The sequence below is a fragment of the Halichoerus grypus genome, chromosome 1 (genome assembly GCF_964656455.1).
Source record: "Halichoerus grypus chromosome 1, mHalGry1.hap1.1, whole genome shotgun sequence".
NCBI lineage: Eukaryota > Metazoa > Chordata > Mammalia > Carnivora > Phocidae > Halichoerus > Halichoerus grypus.
The window spans coordinates 106,046,878-106,068,029 of record NC_135712.1 but is presented as its reverse complement, the minus strand read 5'-3'; the positions used below and the strand labels follow the sequence as shown (position 1 = coordinate 106,068,029).

Sequence of the window (21,152 nt, the reverse complement as noted above, 5' to 3'; positions counted from 1 at the left end):
TTAAATTGACTTCACGCCTCACTAATAGTTCACGGCCAATAGTTGAAAAACACTGATCCAGTATGTCCTTTAAAAATGAAGAAGCAAAGCAGTAGTGCTTAGAATAGAAACAAGTGTGGTCAACAGTGCACACTTTCTGTCCAGCAAATTGATAGATCTCAAAGCAAACAGATCAAGTCTCTGGGAGAAAAAAAAGGCCTGTGATTGCTCAACCCTTTGACCATGAGCCCACATCAACAAAAAGGAGCTACTAAAGTTGTCCAGCCCTCAAAGGGTAGATCCTCTCTAATGGACGAGCCTTTGAAGAGCTGTGGAGGATAAGGAAAAATCTTCTGGAGAGCAGAGTTGGAACATCCAGACAGACTGACCAAGAAATTCACACACTGCAGGACTGGGAGACAACATTATCCTTGTCCAGCTGAATAAGATATATACTATGAACTCCTGACATCCTATTTTCCCTCCACATTAGGTACTGGGTGATTTCACATTTGGCCTTACACTTCCAGATCATGAAGAATTACTCTGCCCAGCCCAAAAGGAATTCATATCATTCAGAGATCCCAAACTAGGGCATTGACTTAATTCCTAGCTGAACATCACCTTCTTTCCTGAAGAATACTGAACCATTGAATCGTATCTCAATCCAATTCCACTTCATCATGGTTTGCAAAACTATCTAGCTAATTAATGGCATCTTCCCGTTTTCTATCACTGATACCAATTTTTTCTATTTAATATTTGATATTTTGACGTAATTTGAATGGAAGTTAAAAGAATGAGCTCAACGGCCATCTTGAAACAGAAGTAGAGTTAGTTCATTTTAAAGCTTTTTTTACTACTTCCCTTCTAAAGTTCTGTTCTTAATATTTTTAATAATTTTTTAATTAACTTTTTTAAAGTAAGGTCTATGCCCAACGTGGGGCTTGAGCTCATGACCCCAAGATCAAGAGTCACATGCTCTACTGACAGTCAGCCAGGCGCCCCTGTTCTTAATATTTTAATTTTTAATCTTGCATTTTTAATTTTTTTCATTCTTTTTATAAATTTGCATTACTTGGGGCACCTGGGTGGCTCAGTCGCGTAAGCGTCTGCCTTCCGCTCAGGTCATGATCCCAGGGTCCTGTGATCCGGTCCTGCATCGGGCTCCCTGCTCAGCAGAGGAATCTGCTTCTCTCTCTCCCTCTGCCACTCCCCCTGCTTGTGCTCTCTCTCTCTCAAATAAATAAAATCTTAAAAAATTTTTGCATTACTTTCTTCCTGTGACTTGCCTTCATTGAAATAGTTGCATTGGTAATGACATTAGGAAAGCTCCAAAACACTGATGGGATTCAGGACACACTATCCCAAAAGTGGCACCTTGGCAGAGTGAGTATTTTAAGCTGAAGGAGTCTGAGAAAACAGCAGGAGCAGGAAGGTCATTCTGATCTCCCTCCCTTGCCCTTCTTCCCTGAAACTGGTCACAAAATCCTCCCTAGAGAAGTGCCTTCCCTATAGCTGGAGGTCTGTTTCTTCAGGTCTTTATTTCCTTATGAAAGTTCTCGTGTCACATAAAACTTGTATTAAATCAATTTATATCCTTTTCTCCTGTTACTCTGTCTTTATCAGTTTAATTTTCAGACCCAGCCAGGGACCCAAAGAAGGTAGAGGAAAACTTTTTCCTCCCCACACCACAAAGAAGAGTCGGGAAACCATATCCACCCCAGCTATCCCCCCAGTAGCTGAACTCCTTAGTGTATCTGCCATCCCTATTAATGGTGGCTTAAGTAATAATCATTCCGTTGGTGCCATGAATTCTGAAGTGCTGCTGTTTCTTGGCTTCCTGAATCATGTTGTTTCTTTGAAAAGTCACTGTTCAAATCAATGCCATATACAACCATTGGATTTAGGACAAACTGTCCACAATCTGCCCCTTGACAACACATGGAGAGACTCCAGTCTCAAAGATGCAAATGTACGGGAGCAAAATATGTCACCCCAAAATATGGCTCTTTGACATAAGGATTACCTTGAGCTGATTATTTTTAAGAAACTGCAGATAGAAGTTCTAAAAACCAAGTAACAGTTACTCTTTTATCAGAACAATTTACATTTATAAGGGACCTCTCCATTTGTAAAGGTGTCTCTCTCTCTGTGTACCAGGGAAACTAAATCTGACTCTAAATCTCTAGAAATTTATCAGTGGAGAAGGCATGGATTTAAATCTGCATAACAACCTTACCCTTGTTTACTGGGCTTTTCAGGGTAACTTCTCATAACTGGCCTCCCCATCCCCCAACATCTTCTAGTCTTTAGCTGGAGCTGTTATTTAAGGGGATGGCTTAGGCCATTTTGGGGAGTTACTCAGCTTTCCTTGGTATCTCCCGGGTACACAGGAGGTATACATGTTATTAAATTCTGTTTTTCTTCTGTTAATCTGTCTTTTCATTACAGGTGTGTCTCAGCCAAGAACCTAGAAGAGTAGAGGGAAAATTATTTTTCCTTCCCCCTACAAACTTCACCTTGGTGAGGAACCAAATGATGCTGGAGAAATCCAGAAGAAGATAAAACTCTTAGCACATTATCTGTTTGCCTCAGATGTGGTTGATTCTCCTAAGCGGGTTTTGCAAATGTACCAGGTCGGTGTGAGGTACTGGCTGGGATCTTTACTATTCTCAGAGTCACCTGAAAGAGCAGGAATAAATGAGAGATGATGAGGACCTATTGGGGTTTGGAGCAAACGGTCAAGAAAGAATTCTTAAAATATCTTCAGTGCAAAAAGGTGGTTTTATTAAAGCACAGGGACAGGACCCCTGGGCAGAAAGAGCTGCATTAGGGTTGTGAGGGGTGGTGATTATATACTTTCAAGGTGGGAAGGGGGTTAGGGACATTGTAAGTCTATAGGGAATTTTGGAAGCAAGGTTTCCAGGACCTTGAGGGGGTTAGCCATTGTTAGGAAAAGGGCATTTATTACTGTCTAGTAAAACCTCAGTCATGAGACCCTTCAGATGTATATCAGTGGACCATATGCTTAGGGGATGATTGCTAACATATATCTTGGGGGGTAGAGATAAGGGAAGTTAAAGGAATTTTTATATGTTAAAGAAGTCTTACAGGATCCCAGAGGTCATGATAATGTTAAGCCATGATTGCCTTTTGACCTTAGCAAAGTATTAGCATGGAGGCAGCTGAGTTCCTAGAGGAATGTCACCCTTCCTGTTTCAAGGACTTGTCAATGGGCTGTAAGTAGTAAGGAAATTTCATTTTTTTTTCATTTGCCTTGGTTCCATATCAAGAGATAGCAGAACTATTGAGATCAGTGGCCCTGATTTTTCTTTGAGTCAGGTGTTTTTTAAAAATTGCTTTTCTGGGGGCACCTGGGTGGCTCAGTCGTTAATCATCTGCCTTCGGCTCAGGTCATGATCCCAGGGTCCTGGGATCGAGCCCCGCATCGGGCTCACTGCTCAGCGGGAAGCCTGCTTCTCCCTCTCCTGCTCCCCCTGCTTGTGTTCCCTCTCTCGGTGTGTCTCTGTCAAATGAATAAAATCTTTAAAAAAAAAAAAATAAAAAATTGCATTTCTGGCAGCAGATTCCCCAGGCTTTCCCAGTGGTGGGAAAGACCAAGCTGATTTAGAAGATTTCAGGACCAAAATGTATAAGAGGTCTTGAAATAAGGAAGAGTTGAACGGTTAGAATTTGTGGAGCAGCAACCATCCCTTCTCTCTCCTGTTCACCCAGGGAAGATTTGACATTAGCACTTCATTCCCTTTTCTACTAGACTGAGGGTGCCATATATCCTGTTTCCACTAAGTTAGGAAATAGTGATTATCTCTTTTCTGATATTTGCTAAGCTACAGAGCCTTCTAGTACTTCATTTACCTGAGATAAGGAGAAAGAAGCATGATAAAAAGAGGGAAGCAAAAGAGAGTGAGTGGCTGGTGAATAGCTTACATCCCTACCACTTAGTTTAAGAATACATGAGTTTCCAGGGTACCTGGGTGGCTCACTCAGTTGAGTGGCTGACTTCAACCCAGGTCATCTCAGGGTCCTGGGATGAAGCCCTATGTTAGCATCAGGCTCCCCGCTCAGCAGGGAGTCTGCTGTCCCTCTCCCTCTGTCCCTCTTCCCACTCACTCGTGCATGCGCATAAGCGCTCTCTCTTTCTCAAATAAATAAAATCTTTAAAAAAAATGCACAAGTTTCCTGTAAGGTGAATTGACACCATGGAAAGTGGCAGGACTGAAGCTGACTTGCTAATACTCCCCACAACACATACCCATGAATGGAGTGATTAAGCCCAGTCACGTTCCACAATTAAACTCATGTGTCCTTGCCATCCCTGGTGGTGGGGATCCAACAGTAAAAGGCTGTGGACTAAACTGCCTTGGGAGTTAAGCAGGTAGGGAGAGAAAGAGGTAAGAATCTCTCAATCCAGGGGACTATGATAGGGAGCCCCTAGAGAACACTCAAGGAATAACCATGACCAAATGTGCTAGAGAAGAACCAGCATTTGGACATCTGTCTCATGAATGAAACTAACAAATGTCAACACAAGGAAAGCAAAATGTAAGGAGACTTTGGTTGTATGTTTTCTCTCTCTGGGTGTTGTTGGAATATACTTTTAGCTGCCAAATAATGACAATGCTGGATCATATATGTATGGGCACAGTTTTCACTCTTCTCTCAAGCTTTGTTCACATTTAATTATGATAAAGCTAGTGTTGCTGTCAACATTTCACATATAAGAAGTATGACTGGAAAATGACAAATTAATAAAACACAAAAAAGGAAATGTGAGTCTAAAAGAAAATATATTGAAAGGGGCCATTAGAATCCAATCATTTAGAAAAAACAGTAAGAACTAAATTTATTTGATAGAAATATATTTAAAAAGTAAAGTGGTCTAGGGGTGCTTGGGTGGCTCAGTCGTTAAGCGTCTGCCTTTGGCTCAGGTCACGATCCCAGGATCCTGGGATCAAGCCCCGCATCGGGCTCCCTGCTTGGCGGGAAGCCTGCTTCTCCCTCTCCCACTCCCCCTGCTTGTGTTCCCTCTCTTGCTATGTCTCTCTCTCTGTGTCAAATAAATAAAATCTTTTAAAAAAAAAAAAAAAGTAAAGGGGTCTAGATACCCAAGATACCAAAAGGAAAGAAGGTCAAGGGGAAAAGGCAGTCATAGACCCTGGGTTGGTTTTTTTTTTTTACTTTTTTATTGTTATGTTAATCACCATACATTACATCATTACTTTTCGATGTAGTGTTCCATGATTCATAGACCCTGTTGTTCTGAAGATAAGTGACCACAAGTAAATCCTTTATTTGAGAAAGGCAAAGAACTCAGGCTTTGGTCAGAAATTCAGCCTAAAAGGGAGTTTTCTACTTTTTCAGATGACCCTATTATAACTGTCTCATGTAATAAAGATCTAGCCTCTGTAACTGTATAGTTCACCTTGCCCTTGGACCATCAAACAAGCTGATCTACAAGAAAGACCAGAGACAAAAGCCAGAAAAACAGATATTGTTGACCCAGAAGAAAGCTGCTGGCCAATGGGATTCCTCCTAACCTTCAAGTACATGTTAATACTGCTACTACCTAAGTGGAGAACAAGAACATTCAGTAAATGGTGACTGCACACAACAGGAGTCCCGCTGGTCTATTTTTCTTCTTGTCCATCTTGTCCATAAAATCAGGGTTTTCCTACTAAATAATCAAGGCAAAGGTTAGAACAAGTCATTTCATCTAGTCCACAAAAAGACCTGCACCAGCTTCACCTTCACACAGCTTATCTGGAAAGACAGTGGTGCACCAACTGCGTTGGCAGAGGTCATCAGAACCGATTACAGTGGTAACTGTGATGAGATCCGACATCACTGGGAGGCAAACTGGGAAAGAAGCAGGCCCACGAGCTTGCCACAGAACTAGTTTTAAACGTACTCTGTTAACTTCTCTGTCAATAAAGATAGGACATCCCCTTAAAACAAAGAGAAAAGCTACTGAGGCATTAGACCCAGGGGATAAAAGCTAGGATATAACATCCCATCCTACCCCAAAAGTGATGAAATAAAACCACAAGAACAAGAACCTGTGGAAGATTTGAGACCTTACTAAAAATTAATGTCGTTTAATTAGAAAATGTTGGGAAATCTACTTTACGTTTTCACCAGCAGTCAGGAAGCAGCAATAAGCTTCTCATGATGAATTACTGATTCTAACAGTAGTCAGCTCTTTAGACCATGTGGAACCTCTGACTTTTGTCAGCATCATAAATCATTAAGAAAACCTTCTATAGACATCGTGGATGTTAGTGGATTATCGCTGGTGTTATAAGAGAAGCTTGTAGTGTTAGGATGATTTTAGCAGCAAATGTATGTGTATATCAGATCCTCAAACGAACTCAAACAGGCTTTAAAAACAAAGAAATTTACCATGTCACATGAGGAACTGGGACACAAGATACTTCAAAGATTGGCTACTTTAGGGGCTCAACAATGTCTGAAGCATCCCTGTTCTTTCTTTTTGGTTGATGCCACCCTCAGCACATTGCTTTCCGTCCTTACAATTATCCTCATGGTTCTGTCTGGAGGGTTATCCCCTTCATCTAACAACAGGTAGAAATTAGCCGTTCTTTATTACTAGAAATGGTTTAAGTGACCTTCTCATGGAGCTTTGCCCCACACTGTTAGGCAGTTAGAAATCAATCAGGCGAAAAAAGTAGCCTCAGCCATGATGTGTACAGAGTTAGTTTATTACAAGTAATCAAAATTGATAAAACTGGAAAAGTAAACAAATACTCTCTTTCAACAAAAATTAAATATGGATGCCGAAAATAACTACAGTAACAGTGCCCAATAGTTAAACTCTCTCTTCAAATATTAACACTAAACGTATACAACCTTTATCCTGGTAACTTTATTGAGTATTCAGTTTTTCCTAAAACCATATTACATTAACCACAATTTGCTTAAATTATTCTGATACTACATTTAAAACAATCATCTCTTAAATATTTAAATACCATTAGAGTGCAACTTCGATCATTCAGAGAAATTTCCACTTCAACTCAATGAAAAACATCCATGTATTTACATATTTTACTCTTTTCTGAGTGGGTCACCTCCAGACCTCTTGGAATAGTTCACCCTTTTCTACGAAAGTGTATGCAATTCATAAGTTCTCTGAACTTCAGTATTAAGGAGTAGTTATTTATGTTGTCTTTCCATGTTTCATAAGTCCTTCTAAATTTGTCATAATAACCTCCTTTTTTCAAATTGAAATCTGATCCAATGTTTTTAAAATAACTGTCTTTTTTCCATATTTCTCTCCAGGAGCCTTTGAATTTTTCCAAATAACTTTCTTCAGATTCTTCCTTCCATATTCCTTCTCTTTTTTTTAAGGCTGTTAATTCGGCTTTAAGTAAGTTTCTGTGAATTGTCCAATAGATTTTAGAATCATAATCTAGCCCTTTAACAAGAACAGTTTTGCCAAGGCCTCTTCTCAAAATTTCTTCATTCAGACTCACACTAAAAAATCTACCCTTGAATAAAAAATAACACAAACCAATTACTAAAGAAAATTGCACTATACCTGTAACATCTTCTTCACTTTAAAATTTATTTATTTACTTAAATTAAATCGTCATTCAGAGGGGCGCCTGGGTGGCTCAGTGGGTTAAGTGCCCAACTCTTGATTTTGGCTCAGCTCATGATCTCAGGGTCATGATACCGAGCCCCGCGGTGGGCTCTGTGCTCAGTGCACAGTCTGTGCGAGATTCTCTCTCTCTCCCTCACCCTCTGCCCCTCCCTTTCCTCCACGCATTCTCTCTCTCTCTCTCTCCCTAAAATAAATAGATGAATAAAATCCTTAAAAAATAAATAAATAAATCAGTCATTCAGCAACTTATCCTTCAGAGAAAAGCCAAACAACATAAAGCAAAGGGATCTCCAAGAGCTTAAAACAGCTAACGCTAAATCCAAGAATTTCATTACTAGAAGAGATTCTTGTTCGAAGTCAATTGCCTCTTTTACTTTATTTTTTTAAGATTTTATTTATTTGAGAGAGAAACAAGCATGAGCAGGGGGAGGGGCAGAGAGAGAAGGAGACTCCCTGCTGAGCAGGGAGCCTAAAGCCAGGCTCATTCACAGGACCCTGAGATCATGACCTGAGCAGAAGGCAGTCGCTTAACCGACTGAGCCACCCAGGCGCCTCTTAATTGCTTCTTTTGTAACATATCATTTCTCCACAGACTCACTGGTCTTCTAACCCAAAGAGACATAGAAGTAGTAAAGTATAAAAAGTGTTTTTGGTTTGTTTGCTGTTTGGAGGGGGAAAGGAGCACACAGGATAGGCAAAACAACAGAAGGCCATAGCAAAAGAAACTAAAAAGTATACAAATGCAGATTGAACTGAATCATCACTGAACTGTTAGATTAGGCTTCAGAATTCCAGCATGTAAGAAGGTGCTGGCATGTAAATACATTTTTAAAAGACTTCCCACAAAATAATTAACATTAAAAATAGTCCTAGACCTTGAATCTTCATCCTTCAGGAAATTTCCTTCAAGGAAAACCTCACTTCCTAATCAAACTGGGTAAGTGGGATTTTTTCCCACCAATTTATAGCTCAGTCAGCGGACCTGAGACTCTTGATCTTGGAGTTGTGGGTCTGAGCCCCATGTTGGGTGTACAGATTACTTAAAAATTTTTTAAAATCTTAAAAAAAAAAAAAAAGAGATCCTGCTTAGCTGTTTATACAGTCCTTGTGGGATTTTAACCTAACAAGATTAATTTTAACAACATATTAATAATTTAATAGCTTTGTTAGTCAAGTACTTCACAGTTAAATTTTAAAAATGTGAAAACTCCAGGTTTCAAGTAGGAGACATTTTTTAGGACTTTCTGAAGGAACGAAGTAACCTTTTTTCCCTTAAATGCAGTAACTTTTGGTTATAATAATGAGTTAATAAATACAGTCTTAAAGGATTTATCATATTTTTCTCAATCTTTTAAATTTTAAGAGCTCATTCCCTTAAACCAAAATCAGAATAACTAAAATTCAATCTCACACATTAGTAAAATTCAACAGATGTAAATTACCACCGTGTGCATATACTGCATAGTTTGGTCACCTAGTAAGCAATATAAGCTAAAGTATGTAAGGCAAAGTATGAGCTCAGGAGCCAGAAAGAGCTGGGTTGAATACAGGCTCTTCCACTTGGTTACCCGGAGTCCCATCTGTAAATGGGAGTAAAAACAATGACTGCATAGGCTGGTTTTGAGGATAAATAAAATACACTTCTCAACTTAGAAGATAATTTTTTTTAATTTAAAAAAATTTTTTTTAATTTTTATTTTTTATTATTTATAATTTATTTTATTTATTTTTAAAGATTTTATTTAGTGGGCGCCTGGATGGCTCAGTCAGTTAAGCATCTGCCTGAGGCTCAGGTCATGATCCCAGAGTCCTAGGATGAGCTCCCTGTCAGGCTCCCAGCTCAGTGGGGAGCCTGCTTCTCCCTCTGTCCCTCCCCCTGCTGGCCCCTGCTCATCAAATAAGATTTATTTATTTGAGAGAGAGAGCACTCATACACAGGGGCCAGCAGGGGGAGGGACAGAGGGAGAAGGAGAGAATCTCAAGCAGACTCCCTGCTGAGTGTAGAGCCCAATGCCTGGCTCGATCTCATGATCCTGAGATCATGACCTGAGCAGAAATCAGGAGTCAGACACTTAACCTACTGAGCTACCCAGGCACCCAAATTTTTTTATTTTTAAGTATCTCTACACCCAACGTGGGGCTCTAATTCATGACCCCAAGATCAAGAGTCACATGCTCCACTGACTGAGCCAGCCAGGTGCCAGAGAAGGTAATATTTTTTTTTTTTATATGTGGTGATGATTTTTTTTTTTTTTAAGAATTTATTTATTTATTTGACAGGGAGAGACACAGCGAGAGAGGGAACACAAGCAGGGGGAGCGGGAGAGGGAGAGGGAGAAGCAGGCCTCCCGCCGAGCAGGGAGCCCGATGCGGGGCTCGATCCCAGGACCCTGGGATCATGACCCGAGCCGAAGGCAGACGCTTAACGACTGAGCCACCCAGGTGCCCCGAGAAGGTAATATTTTTATAAGGCCTTTGGCATCTTGATTTTGTATTACCAGCTTACTTTTCACTGTAAAACACTTCAACCAATCAGTGTTGGATAATTCTTATTTTGAAAGCACTGAATATGATCTGGACATACAGAAATTAATGGGTTTCATCAGGCTTTCTATTAATAGTTCAAAAAGCTCTGAAGAATTAAAATGGTTACAATTTTAATCACTTTAACGTGAGGTTATTTTTTTCTTCAGGTTATTTTTGTTTGATAAGGGACTTTAAGAATAAGAAAACTGTTCTTAATACTGTCATAACACTTTACCTATTTAGTTTTCTACATTCTTTTTTCAGTAATCGTCCACCAAAAGCAGTACGAAGTAAGGCTCACGCAAGGGCTCAGGACAGAGACACGGCAACACTGATGAAGCTCCATGGCATCCCCAGTTACCCAATGGCCATGGTCAATCATAATGGTAGGAAAACTCTGAGGCAAAATCTTCAGATGACTGATTACTGATCATAAACAGGATTTAAAAATGCTCGACTTTAGAGTTCAGAGACTGAGCACTATTTACTTCAGAAAACACCCTTGCTCTTTGTAGTTTCCAGTTGACAGGGCTCACTCAACAAGCAGTTTCTAATAACAAGGGTGATAACACTATACTCGTGTGTAAGTAAATGTGTAAAGATAATCCTTAAGTGAGCAATGTCCAAAGTCATTAATAATTTTAAGTTTCTTCCATTTTCTTAATTTTTCATTTTTTCTATAATAAACATACAAATAAAATTTAATAACAAAATGTATATATGAAACACCTGGTTCTCTATACATGATCACTATGAATAGCAGTTAAGAGAGACAAAAATTAGTCACATTGCAGATTCAAGGTTCTAATTAATGATGTTTGTGTACAAATAAAAAGAATAAAATATTGCTCATTATTTCTTCACTCTACTTACCTTATTCACTAGAAGATAGCAAAAGAGTACTGAATTCTCCTTTCCAAGAAGTTGAAACCATAGCAGTTGGGAAGGTTTTAACTCTTTTTGTAACCACACCTTCCCAGTTTCAGTGAGTTCTACTCCTGCCAGCTTAACCAGCAAAACACCACATGGCTCTTCTAAAAAGGTTAGGTAGAAAATTGTCTAGCTTTAATACCATGTTGCAAAAGCAAATTTCAAAGTCACATGTCCCCTCTCCCAAACAACTGAATATATTGTTTCTTTACAAACACCCAGACTCTCTAGATGTAGGTCCATTTATATCTGTATTCAAGTTTTCTTTTAAAGCAACCCAAGCATGTAACAGATGGAATAATGTAAAAAACCCATTTCAGTAAGCTCCAGAAGGATGGAGAAGCCATTAATAATAATATGCATATATGGCAATTTACAGTGCTGTGTCACTGCATGACCTCCGGAAGCAGGTTCCTATTGACTAGCATCCCAGAGTCGTGTAGTGTACAGCCTGGACAAACCCAGGGAGTGACTTTGCTGCCTGAGCCCTGAAGAGTCATCACTATTTCAGAGAGAAGAGATTTAAATTATGACAACATAATTACAACAACTGAGAAGGTAGAGGATTTATGAAGTCTAAATCCTGCTTAGATCGAAATGCCCAGCAAATAAACATCCTAGGTAATCTCTCTTTAGGGAACAATAGTCATTCAAAGTGTTTAAGTTCTGTTTGATTTGTTAAAAGAATCAATCATGTCAGGTATGTCTGGGGAAAAAAAAATCAATCTGATTCCTTCACAGTCATATCTCATGAACAGAGTGATATTCATTCATGATATTCATTCATTTGAGGGTAAAAAATAAGAACCCCTTTCTTTATAAAATTAAAACAATATTAAGAAGATCTTTAAATATAACTAAATTTATTCAACAAGTTTTACCAAGTTTTTATTGGCTAACAATTATTTCCCTAGGGACTGTGAATAATGAGCTAGGTAGGAAAAGGTCCCTGCCCACCAGAGGCTCAGTTTAGTGGGAGGATACAAGCCTAAACACATGATTATAGGAAAATGTGTTTAAGTACTGTAACCGCAGTGTGTATAACTTGGTGTGGGTGTAGTAAAGAAAGAGGCTAATTCTGCTTGGGAGTTAAGGAAAGCTTCACAGAAGAGCTGACATTTGAGCTGGATACTAAAGAATTGGAGTTCAATAGGAGCAAGGCACTCTGGGGAAACTGTGCTCCAGGGCATGAGAACCCAAGTAAACAGCAGGCCAGAAGGTCTGTGGGGTGGGGTCTTTGACACAAAGCAGGGAGACATGGGAATAGCAGCAGGAAACATCCAGCTCTTGCTCAGCTCTCCAGTCTCCTTTGGTGTCTCTTGTCCCCTTCTTCTGCACGCCACAGCACTCTACCCGTCTTCATATGGCTTGTCAAAGGACCAAGTTCATTCCCACACACCCTCTGCCTAGCCAGCCCTCTCTCATTCTTCAGGTCTCTGATTAAATAACAACTCATCAATGAGGCTTTCTCTGACCACTTTAGAGCTGTAGGTTCCCTGTTCACATGACTCCACTAATGCTCAAACTAGCACTTTGCTCCTTTTCTTCATAATTCTTAGGACAATCTTCATTTGTCTGTTGTCTATTTTCCACTTAGACTGTAAGCTCCAAAAGGCAATCTTGTCTGTTTCCCTCAACACCATACAGCTAGTATAGGGCCTAGAACATAACAGTTGCTCAATATTTGTGGAAAGAATGCATGAACGCCTGAATGAAATACTGAATGGCTGAATAAAAGGAGGAAGGGGGGAAAAAAGGAAATCTGGAGCCAAATTAAATAGTTCCTGGTATTTAAAGCCAAGAGTTTATACTTTTCTCACAAAGTTATTAAAACTTAAAATGACATTTTTTGCTATTTTACAAATAACTTCTAATTAACAAATACTAAAATACTTGTATTAGTCTTGCACTTTACTTACTTTTCCATGAAGATATAATAGGTGAAGTGATAGGAATATGCTCAATTTCTAAACCATTCTCAGTTATTCGGCGTAATCGTCCACGTAGTTTAACATTCTTTCGTATAAATTCTACTGGAATATCTGAAGAACTTGTAAATTTTGAGGTCTGTTGATTTATAAAAATATATATATAACATTTAATTATTATTTTCATTTTAAAATTAAGTATGTCAAATTGTCATCTAAACATTTAACAAGAAGACATAACCACTGAAAAATTTTAATTTGATCCTTAATTTTAGATTAATATTTAACTATGATTTAATCAAAGTGTTTATAGGAGTGGGGCACCTGGCTGGCTCTGTTGGTGGAGCATGCAACTCTTGACCTTGGTTTGAGCCCCACATTGGGTGTGGAGATTACTTTAAAAAAAATCTTTCAGGGAAAAAAAAAGTATGAATACTAAGAGTGAGAGTTAGTATTTTAAAAGATCCTGACAACTAGGATGATGGGATAAAATATAAAATTCTTCCCCTGTACTCCCCAAAACTAATGTAGGATAGAAGAGAATAAACTAATTGTAGCACATATGAAAAAGATTAAGAACTTTTAGTTCATTGTGAACTCAAAATGAAATGAAAGTGTGACAAGTCTACAAAAAAAAAAGTACAAACTCCCTCTCCTCTTGACTCCCCACTGCTCCCCACCAAAGTTCAAACACCAAGCAACGTTGTAAGGAACAGGATCCAAAACAAGAGAAGTGAGGAAGAGATTGCTCCAAATCAGGCCCTAATGGAATATACTGTGCTTCCCTGGGTATCACATTTCATAAAAGACTTCAACAAACTGGAACAAAGCTAGAAGAGGAGAAAAAAGATGATAAAGAGCCTGGAAACCACACCACATGAGAAAACCAAGAATATTTCGCACAGGAGAGATGAGACTTAGAAGAAGTAGAGAGGGTCACTAATGATGTCTTCAATTACTAAACATCTATCCCTTTTTAATTTTTAGGTGTTTTCATTGACAGATATACATAAAAAGATCTAAGACTGCCTTGATGTTTGGAGTTTTAGAAATTATTAAGGAGCTAGGGAACGAAACTGTCTATAGAATCCATGTTCATACTCTCAAGGAACTCACAGTCTATGTGAAGAACCTTTAAAGGCAGATCCCACTGCATCTACCTTTCCTGCATCCAATAATCCCTCAACAGCAGAAAGTTCGGTGCTGTGTTTCTGTCATATAACAGGCACTATCTGGAAGATGAACTAACAATATACATAAAACCAGAATACAACAGCAGAGCAATACATAAATAGGTTTAAGATAAAGTATAAGCGGGTGCCTGGGTGGCTCAGTCAGTTGGGTGTCTGCCTTTGGCTCGGGTCATGATCCCAGGGGCCTGCGATCGAGCTCCACGTCAGGCTCTCTGCTCGGTAGGGAGCCTGCTTCTCCCTCTCCCTCTGCCTGACGCTACCCGCTTGTGCTCTCTCTCTGTCAAATAAATAAAATCTTAAAAATATATATATAAAGTATAAGTGCTAAAGGGTTTGGGTTCCTGGGTGGCTCAGTCGGTTAAGCATCTGACTCTTGATTTCAGCTCAGGTCATGATCTCAGGGTCATGAGATTGAGCCCCTGCTTAGGATTCTCTCTCCCACTCCCACTCCCTCTGCCCCTGCCCATGTTACCTCTCTCTCAAATAAGTAAATAAAGTCATAAATGCTAAAGGGTCAAAAATCGAAAGAATAAGAACATTTGAGGAAGATATCTTTAAAGGAAGTGAATTCTGAGCTTGTGATAAACATCCTGCTCTCTAAAAGAGGCAGAAAGATGATGCCACTAACAAGAACATTGTCCCTAAGCTTCAGATGGTGAAGGAAATGTCCTAAAGGCAAACAGACAAAAGCTGGAAGCACTGTAAAGAGAAAATAATAAGGGTTTCAAATTCAGGAAGATGAAATTTGAAATCCAGTTCTGCCACATATTAGCTGGATGATCTTGTGAAAATTACTTAACTTCTTCAAGCATGCATCTCCTCATCTATAAAAATTAGGTATAAGAACACCTGTTTCGGGGCACCTGGATGGCTTAGTTGGTTGAGCATCTGACTCTTGATTTTGGCTCAGGTCATGATCTCAGGGTCATGGGATCAAGCCCTGAGTCAGGCTCTGTGCTCAGTGGAGAGTCTGCTTGAGATTCTCTCTCTCCCTCTGCCTCTCTCCCCACTCCCTAAATAAATAAACAAACAAATAAATAAAATCTTTTTTAAAAAAATAGAACACCTGTTTCATAGGATTATTTTTAGTATTAAATGAAATTATGTATATCAAGTGTTTAGCACAGTACTGAACTCAATCATTTTTTTTAAATATGAAATTTGGACTTTTCTACCAGTAATTGAAAGCATATGAGAGATTGGTAAACTCAGGAGGAGGAAAAAGGGGAGAAAAACAGCAATACAAAAAGAAAGCTGAAGGAGAGCTGTGAAGGCTCCTTGTGCCAGGTCCTTGGTTGGTTAATGCAATATCCATTCCCAAGCCTCTCTCCCTTGTCATCATGTACTTTAAGGGATGGAAAAGCGAAATGCCCACTTTCCCAACCTCCTTTCCACTTAGAGGTGGCCATATGATAAAAGGATGTAAGCAAAAGTATACTGAAGGCTTTTGGTAAAACTTTTGCTTTCTTGATAAAAGGAAAAGATGTGGCTGGCACCTTCCTTTTCCCTCTCCTGCTTTGAACATCAATACACTATTTGGAGCTAGAGCAGCCATTCTGTGCCATGAAGGAAAGGCACAGAGAATCATACAGACCTAAACTCTCTGTCACTGAGCCAGAGAAGCAATGCCAGCAGCATCCTACCTCCAGAAGTCTTATGACATGAGAAAAAAAGCCTTTTAACTTGGTTAAGCCATGGTTGCATGGGGTTTCTCTTACTTGTAGCCAAAGTTCTCCAACTGTTACACAATAGAATTTTTTGTCCCCTAATGTCCCAATGTTCTTTTTCCACCTCCTTAGTTTGTTCTTCTCATCACTAGTCACTATTTTCAAAAACCATAAAATCTAAGAAAAAAAGACACCAGAACTATAGTCTAAGATAAATAACTTCATAACATACTAATATAAATTTATATTAATGAATAAGTAATTTGCATAAATCAATAACATACCTAATATTGTATAACTTAAAATGATCTATAATTGATTTATGTAATTTTTTTTAAGATTTTATTTATTTATTTGACAGACAGAGACACAGTGAGAGAAGGAACACAAGCAGGGGGAGTGAGAGAGGGAGAAGCAGGCTTCCCGCTGAGCAGGGAGCCAGATGCGGGGCTTGATCCCAGGACCCTGGGACCATGACCTGAGCCAAAGGCAGACACTTAACGACTGAGCCACCCAGGCGCCCCGATTTATGTAATTTTTAAGGGCTAACAAGAGAAATAATCCCTTAGTATTATTTTTACCTGAATTCTTTTTTTTCAAGATTTTATTTGTTTGAGAGAGAGAGAGAGCTAGTGAGAGAGAGAGAGCACAAGTGGGGTGAGGGGCAGAGGGAGAAGGAGACTCCTCACTGAGCAGGGAGCCCGATGGACCCTGGGATCATGGCCTGAGCCGAAGGCAGACGCTTAACCGACTGAGCCACCCAAGCGCCCCTTATTTTTACCTAAATTCTTAATCAGATCATTTAGTATTTTGACAATTTTGAAACCTTCAAAATACAAATGTCATGGAACATAGATTGTAAGATAAAGAAAAAAGTGGAATAAAAAGTGCTAAAGTTTCAAAAGTTCCATTCTAAAAATATATATATAAGCTAAATGTGAATGATTTACAAAATCATGGAGGTGTTAAAAGAAAAAAACCTATTAGATTATTAAATATAAGGTTAAAAATGAGTTCAAGGCACTGAATAAAAAAGGGGGGATAAAAGTTCTGACACTGGAGTCGGAAAAGGCAACAGTTAGAAAAGATGTACTATAGTATGGTAACACTACGTAGTCAATGATAATATAAAACAATATAGAGATAATGAATGTAAGACATTAATATACACAGAAGCAATAAACCCATACCAGGTTGTAACATGATACTACAATTACACCCAGTGACAAGAATCAATTACATAAAAAACACTTATAAATCTTGAATTGTCAGACAGATTCCACAATATCTATTATTAACATTATTGAAAGGGCATAAAATATGCTAACTGAAAGCATAAATTATTTTTTTACATCATACTTCTTGCTCTATTCATTAAATAGATCTTACAGATAATTGCAAATCAAAGAAAGTATAAATTATTCAGTGCTAAAGGATATAATTCGACTGTAATCTAAACCTAAAACCACTATACAGAACAGTTTTGAGACATGCCACAACGTCGGAAATGCCAATTTAGTGATTATCGCATTCTAGCCAACTAAATCCTTTACAGATGCCTTTTTAAGCGCGAAGAAAAGTGATTATGGAAATACAGACTGGGCAATCACTTTCCTGTGGATGTGTTGCTTTTAAACCAAGATCTTAAAATAGGTTTGCTGTTCTAAAATAATATTTAAAACTTCTAATATGAATAACAAAATGATACATTGCTTGAAAGAAAAACGGTCTTGAAGTGAGAAAAAATTAACTGTCTCTTGCTTTTCATTGTGCCTTCTTCATTTTTTAACTTACCATCCGAACACTTCTGAGAAGTAACATTGTTCCAGCTATGGCCATTACGGTGCTGATGTTCTTCAGAAAGAGATTAAATGATTAATTCTCACTAGTTATTATTCATGATAGTTAAAGTACTAACTGGAAGGGGAAAAAAAAAGACTGACCTCCCTGAATGTCCAAATAAGGCACATCCTTCAACTAAAGGCCCGTTTCTCCCAACAAACTTTAACTGCCTACCTATTCATTAATCTTCCCTCTTTTCTCTCAATCTGGCATGCACAGTAATTATATATTTAACATTGTATTGTTCTCTATTGACTGTTCCTTTTAACCATGAATTCCTTAAATGCATGAATCGGTCTAACACTTCTTCAACAATGCCCACAGTAACTTGCATAACCCTGAGTCTACAGTGGGAATGTAAATATTTGGTAGAAAACTTTACCATCAAAACCTTAAAATATAATGGATGTATATGTGGGTAAACAGTTGGGGAGAACTTATCAATGTTTTTAAAGTGCTTCATTTAAACTGGAATAGATTGGGACAGCTCAGGTCCTGATCCCAGGGTCCTGGCATCCAGCCCCACATTGGGCTCTCCGCTCAGCGGGGAGCCTGCTTCTCCCTCTCCCTGCTGTTCCCCGTGCTTGTGCTCTCTCTCTCTCTGTCAAATAAATAAATAAAATTTAAAAAAAAAAAACTAAAATAGACTTAAAAGAGTTTAATTTAAAAATAAGAACCTGCGACTCCCTCAACAAGAGTGATAATCCAACATGCTTTCCTTCAATAAATACAACTAGGTATGTAAGAAATGAAGCTGAAAATATAAACAAGGAAAGAAATGAAGATGCTAAGATTGCTCTTAGTGTTCAAGTGAAGCCACTTAGATCCAACTCTGATCTTGCTCTAAACATCAGGCAAACATAAAACAAGGCAGTGAAAATTTTATAATTACCAACACATAATGCCTTTCGTTTGTTCTGTGGATTTCCCATTTGTAGAAAAAAAAAGGAAATATACACAAGGATACATACTGTGATTGGGATATTTGGAATAATGTATCCATGTGCCAATTTATTCTATTTTTTTTAAGATTTTTAAAAAATATTTTATTTATTTATTTGATAGAGAGAAAGAGAGAGCACAAGTAGGCAGAGCAGCAGGACCCTGGGATCAAGACCTGAGCAGAAGGTAGACGCTTAACCGACTGAGCCACCCAGGCATCCCTCCATGTACCAATTTAAACACCGTTTCCTCTCTCAATCTACTGAAGTCATTTTTTTAATTTGAAATAACCCATGCACCAATTTCTGCTTCACTGGAAGAATCCAGGCCTTGTCAAATAACACGTGTGTATCTACCATTCATTAATGCCACCAGTGCGTATCTAGCCCTTGCTAAGTGGTAGGCAATATTCTAGGGATAAGAACTGTACTGGTGAAGGAAACAGCAGGATCCCAGGCCTTGTGCTGCATGGCTGCAGAGCATTTGCAAAGCTCACGGTCCTACTCAACTTCTCAGAAGAATTTAACAAAGTTAATCATTCTCTCTGAAAATATTCTCTTCACTTGGCTTCTAGGACACCTGGTTTTCCTGATTTTCCTCCTCCTCCTTCCCTGTTTCTTCCCAGTCTTTGCTGACCTCCTCCTTTTCATTTCCCAAATTCATGTTAAGAGAATCCCTCAGGTCCCAGGTCTCAATTCTAGGACTTCTTCAGTAACTTTTCTGACTTGTTCCATGATGCCATCCAAGCTTTAAACACTACTGGAGCTTTATGCAGTTCATTCCTAAAGTTCTATGTCCAGTTACAATCTTCCTTCAAGGTCAGATTCCTATATCTGGTTGCCTAGATAACATCTACAACTCTGTTTAGAATTTTAGTGACCATCTTCAAGTTCACATATCTCCACCTTCAAGTTCCCATGTCCAAAGAGTCCTCTAGATTTTCCCAACAAATCGCTGACCCCTAACTCCTCCACAGAAGCAACTTTGACCACCATCCACCCAGTGGGCAGCCCCCTTGACTCCTCTTTCTTTGCACCCCACCCCAAATCAACCACACCAGCCCCGGGGGATTAGCCACAATCTTGTCTCGCCTGGTCACCTAAGATGTCCCACTCCTGGTCGAACTCCAGTGCTCTCTCACTTCATTCAAAACATAAGGCCTACAGGACCACGTGCCCCCCACCCCCCACCCCCCTTGGTCTTCTGTGCCTCGCCGTCCCCAGCTGCTCTCGGGGGCCGCTGACGCCCCAAGCTGTGCTGCGTCTCAGTCTCTGAGGTGTCCCCGGGACGCACCACGGTCCTGGCAGTAACTAGGCAGAGCTGGCCTCCTTGGACCGCCGCGCCCATCTCACGCAGCGAGCCCAGCCCGGCCGCACTCCTCCCACCGCCGCCCCTCACTCGCTGACCCCTGCGACAAGGCCCTGCGACAAGGCCCTCCGCCCCGCCCGGGCCCCCGCGGTTCCACTGCGCGGGGCCTCCCGCAGCCCGTCTCCCTCAGGCTCGCTCCGCGCGGCCCCAGGCCAACCGCCTGCCCGGCCGGCGGGTCTCCGGTACCCGGACGAGGCGCAGGTGGTCGTCCGCCCACTGCGAGACCCGCGCCACCACATTGGGCGCCGCTGCATCCCGGTCCGGAGGCTGCGAGGCCGGGGCCACAGGCCGCCCCGCCATGTTCCCGGCTTCCCGCGAGCCAGCGGCGCGCTCCTCGGGCGGACGACAGGGGGCGCCGCGCTCCTCGGACGGACGGCACGGATCCGGGCTCCCGTGGGGCGCCGCGCGCGGACTGACAGTCTCCGCCGCCTGGGAGTGGCCTGAGGGCGGACTATTCCCTCGCTCGTCGCGTGGGCGGGCCTCGCAACTGAGTTGGAGACATGCGTCAGTGACCCCACCCCAGCACTTATGCAGGGGGTTTCCGTCGCGCTGGACGTCTATGTGGGGCAGGGACGGGCGCTGAAGGCCTACCGGCCATCCTGGTGGGGAGGGGAGATGATCAGGTCGTGACTTCAGTTAACCCAGCCTTAGTGTGGGTTCCGCATCTGCAATGCAGAAAGGAAATTGAAGTAGTCCATTACTTGCACTTGCTCCCAAATATAACGAGATGCATGTTATATTTTGAATTGTGCTTTGAAGTCTGCACAGTTGCTTTGTAAGCCTAATATCACGTGCTCTAAATTGTTAAACTGTTAATTAAATGTAGAAAGCTGACTACATTAGTTTTTAGTATATTATTAGTAGTATATATTAGTATATTTTTAAAAAACATTTAGATGCAGGACAATGTAATGATATGGTAACATTAGGGACGCCTGGGTGGCTCAGTCGCGTAAGCGTCTGCCTTCCGCTCAGGTCATGATCCCAGGGTCCTGTGATCCGGTCCTGCATCGGGCTCCCTGCTCAGCAGAGGAATCTGCTTCTCTCTCTCCCTCTGCCACTCCCCCTGCTGTGCTCTCTCTCTCTCTCAAATAAATAAAATCTTAAAAAATTTTTGCATTACTTTCTT

The 21,152-nt window shown here is 40.3% G+C and overlaps 1 protein-coding gene across 2 annotated transcripts; it reads right to left on the bottom strand.

Moving 5' to 3' along the window:
• Positions 1 to 6,704: 6,704 nt before the first annotated feature.
• C1H3orf33 (chromosome 1 C3orf33 homolog) lies at positions 6,705 to 20,373 on the bottom strand. 2 transcript variants are annotated; one of them, XM_036120625.2, is made up of 5 exons: positions 20,210 to 20,373; positions 17,666 to 17,725; positions 13,003 to 13,150; positions 11,027 to 11,187; positions 6,705 to 7,511 (listed from the first exon to the last, which is right to left on the bottom strand). In XM_036120625.2, exons 1-5 carry the CDS (start codon positions 20,321 to 20,323, stop codon positions 7,113 to 7,115), a joined length of 882 nt encoding a protein of 293 aa, XP_035976518.1. In that variant the 5' UTR covers positions 20,324 to 20,373; the 3' UTR covers positions 6,705 to 7,112. The 2 variants fall into 2 exon arrangements, with proteins under 2 accessions (XP_035976518.1, XP_035976521.1); XM_036120628.2 differs by lacking the exon at positions 20,210 to 20,373 and adding an exon at positions 19,755 to 20,183.
• Between the last annotated feature and the right edge of the window lie 779 nt (positions 20,374 to 21,152).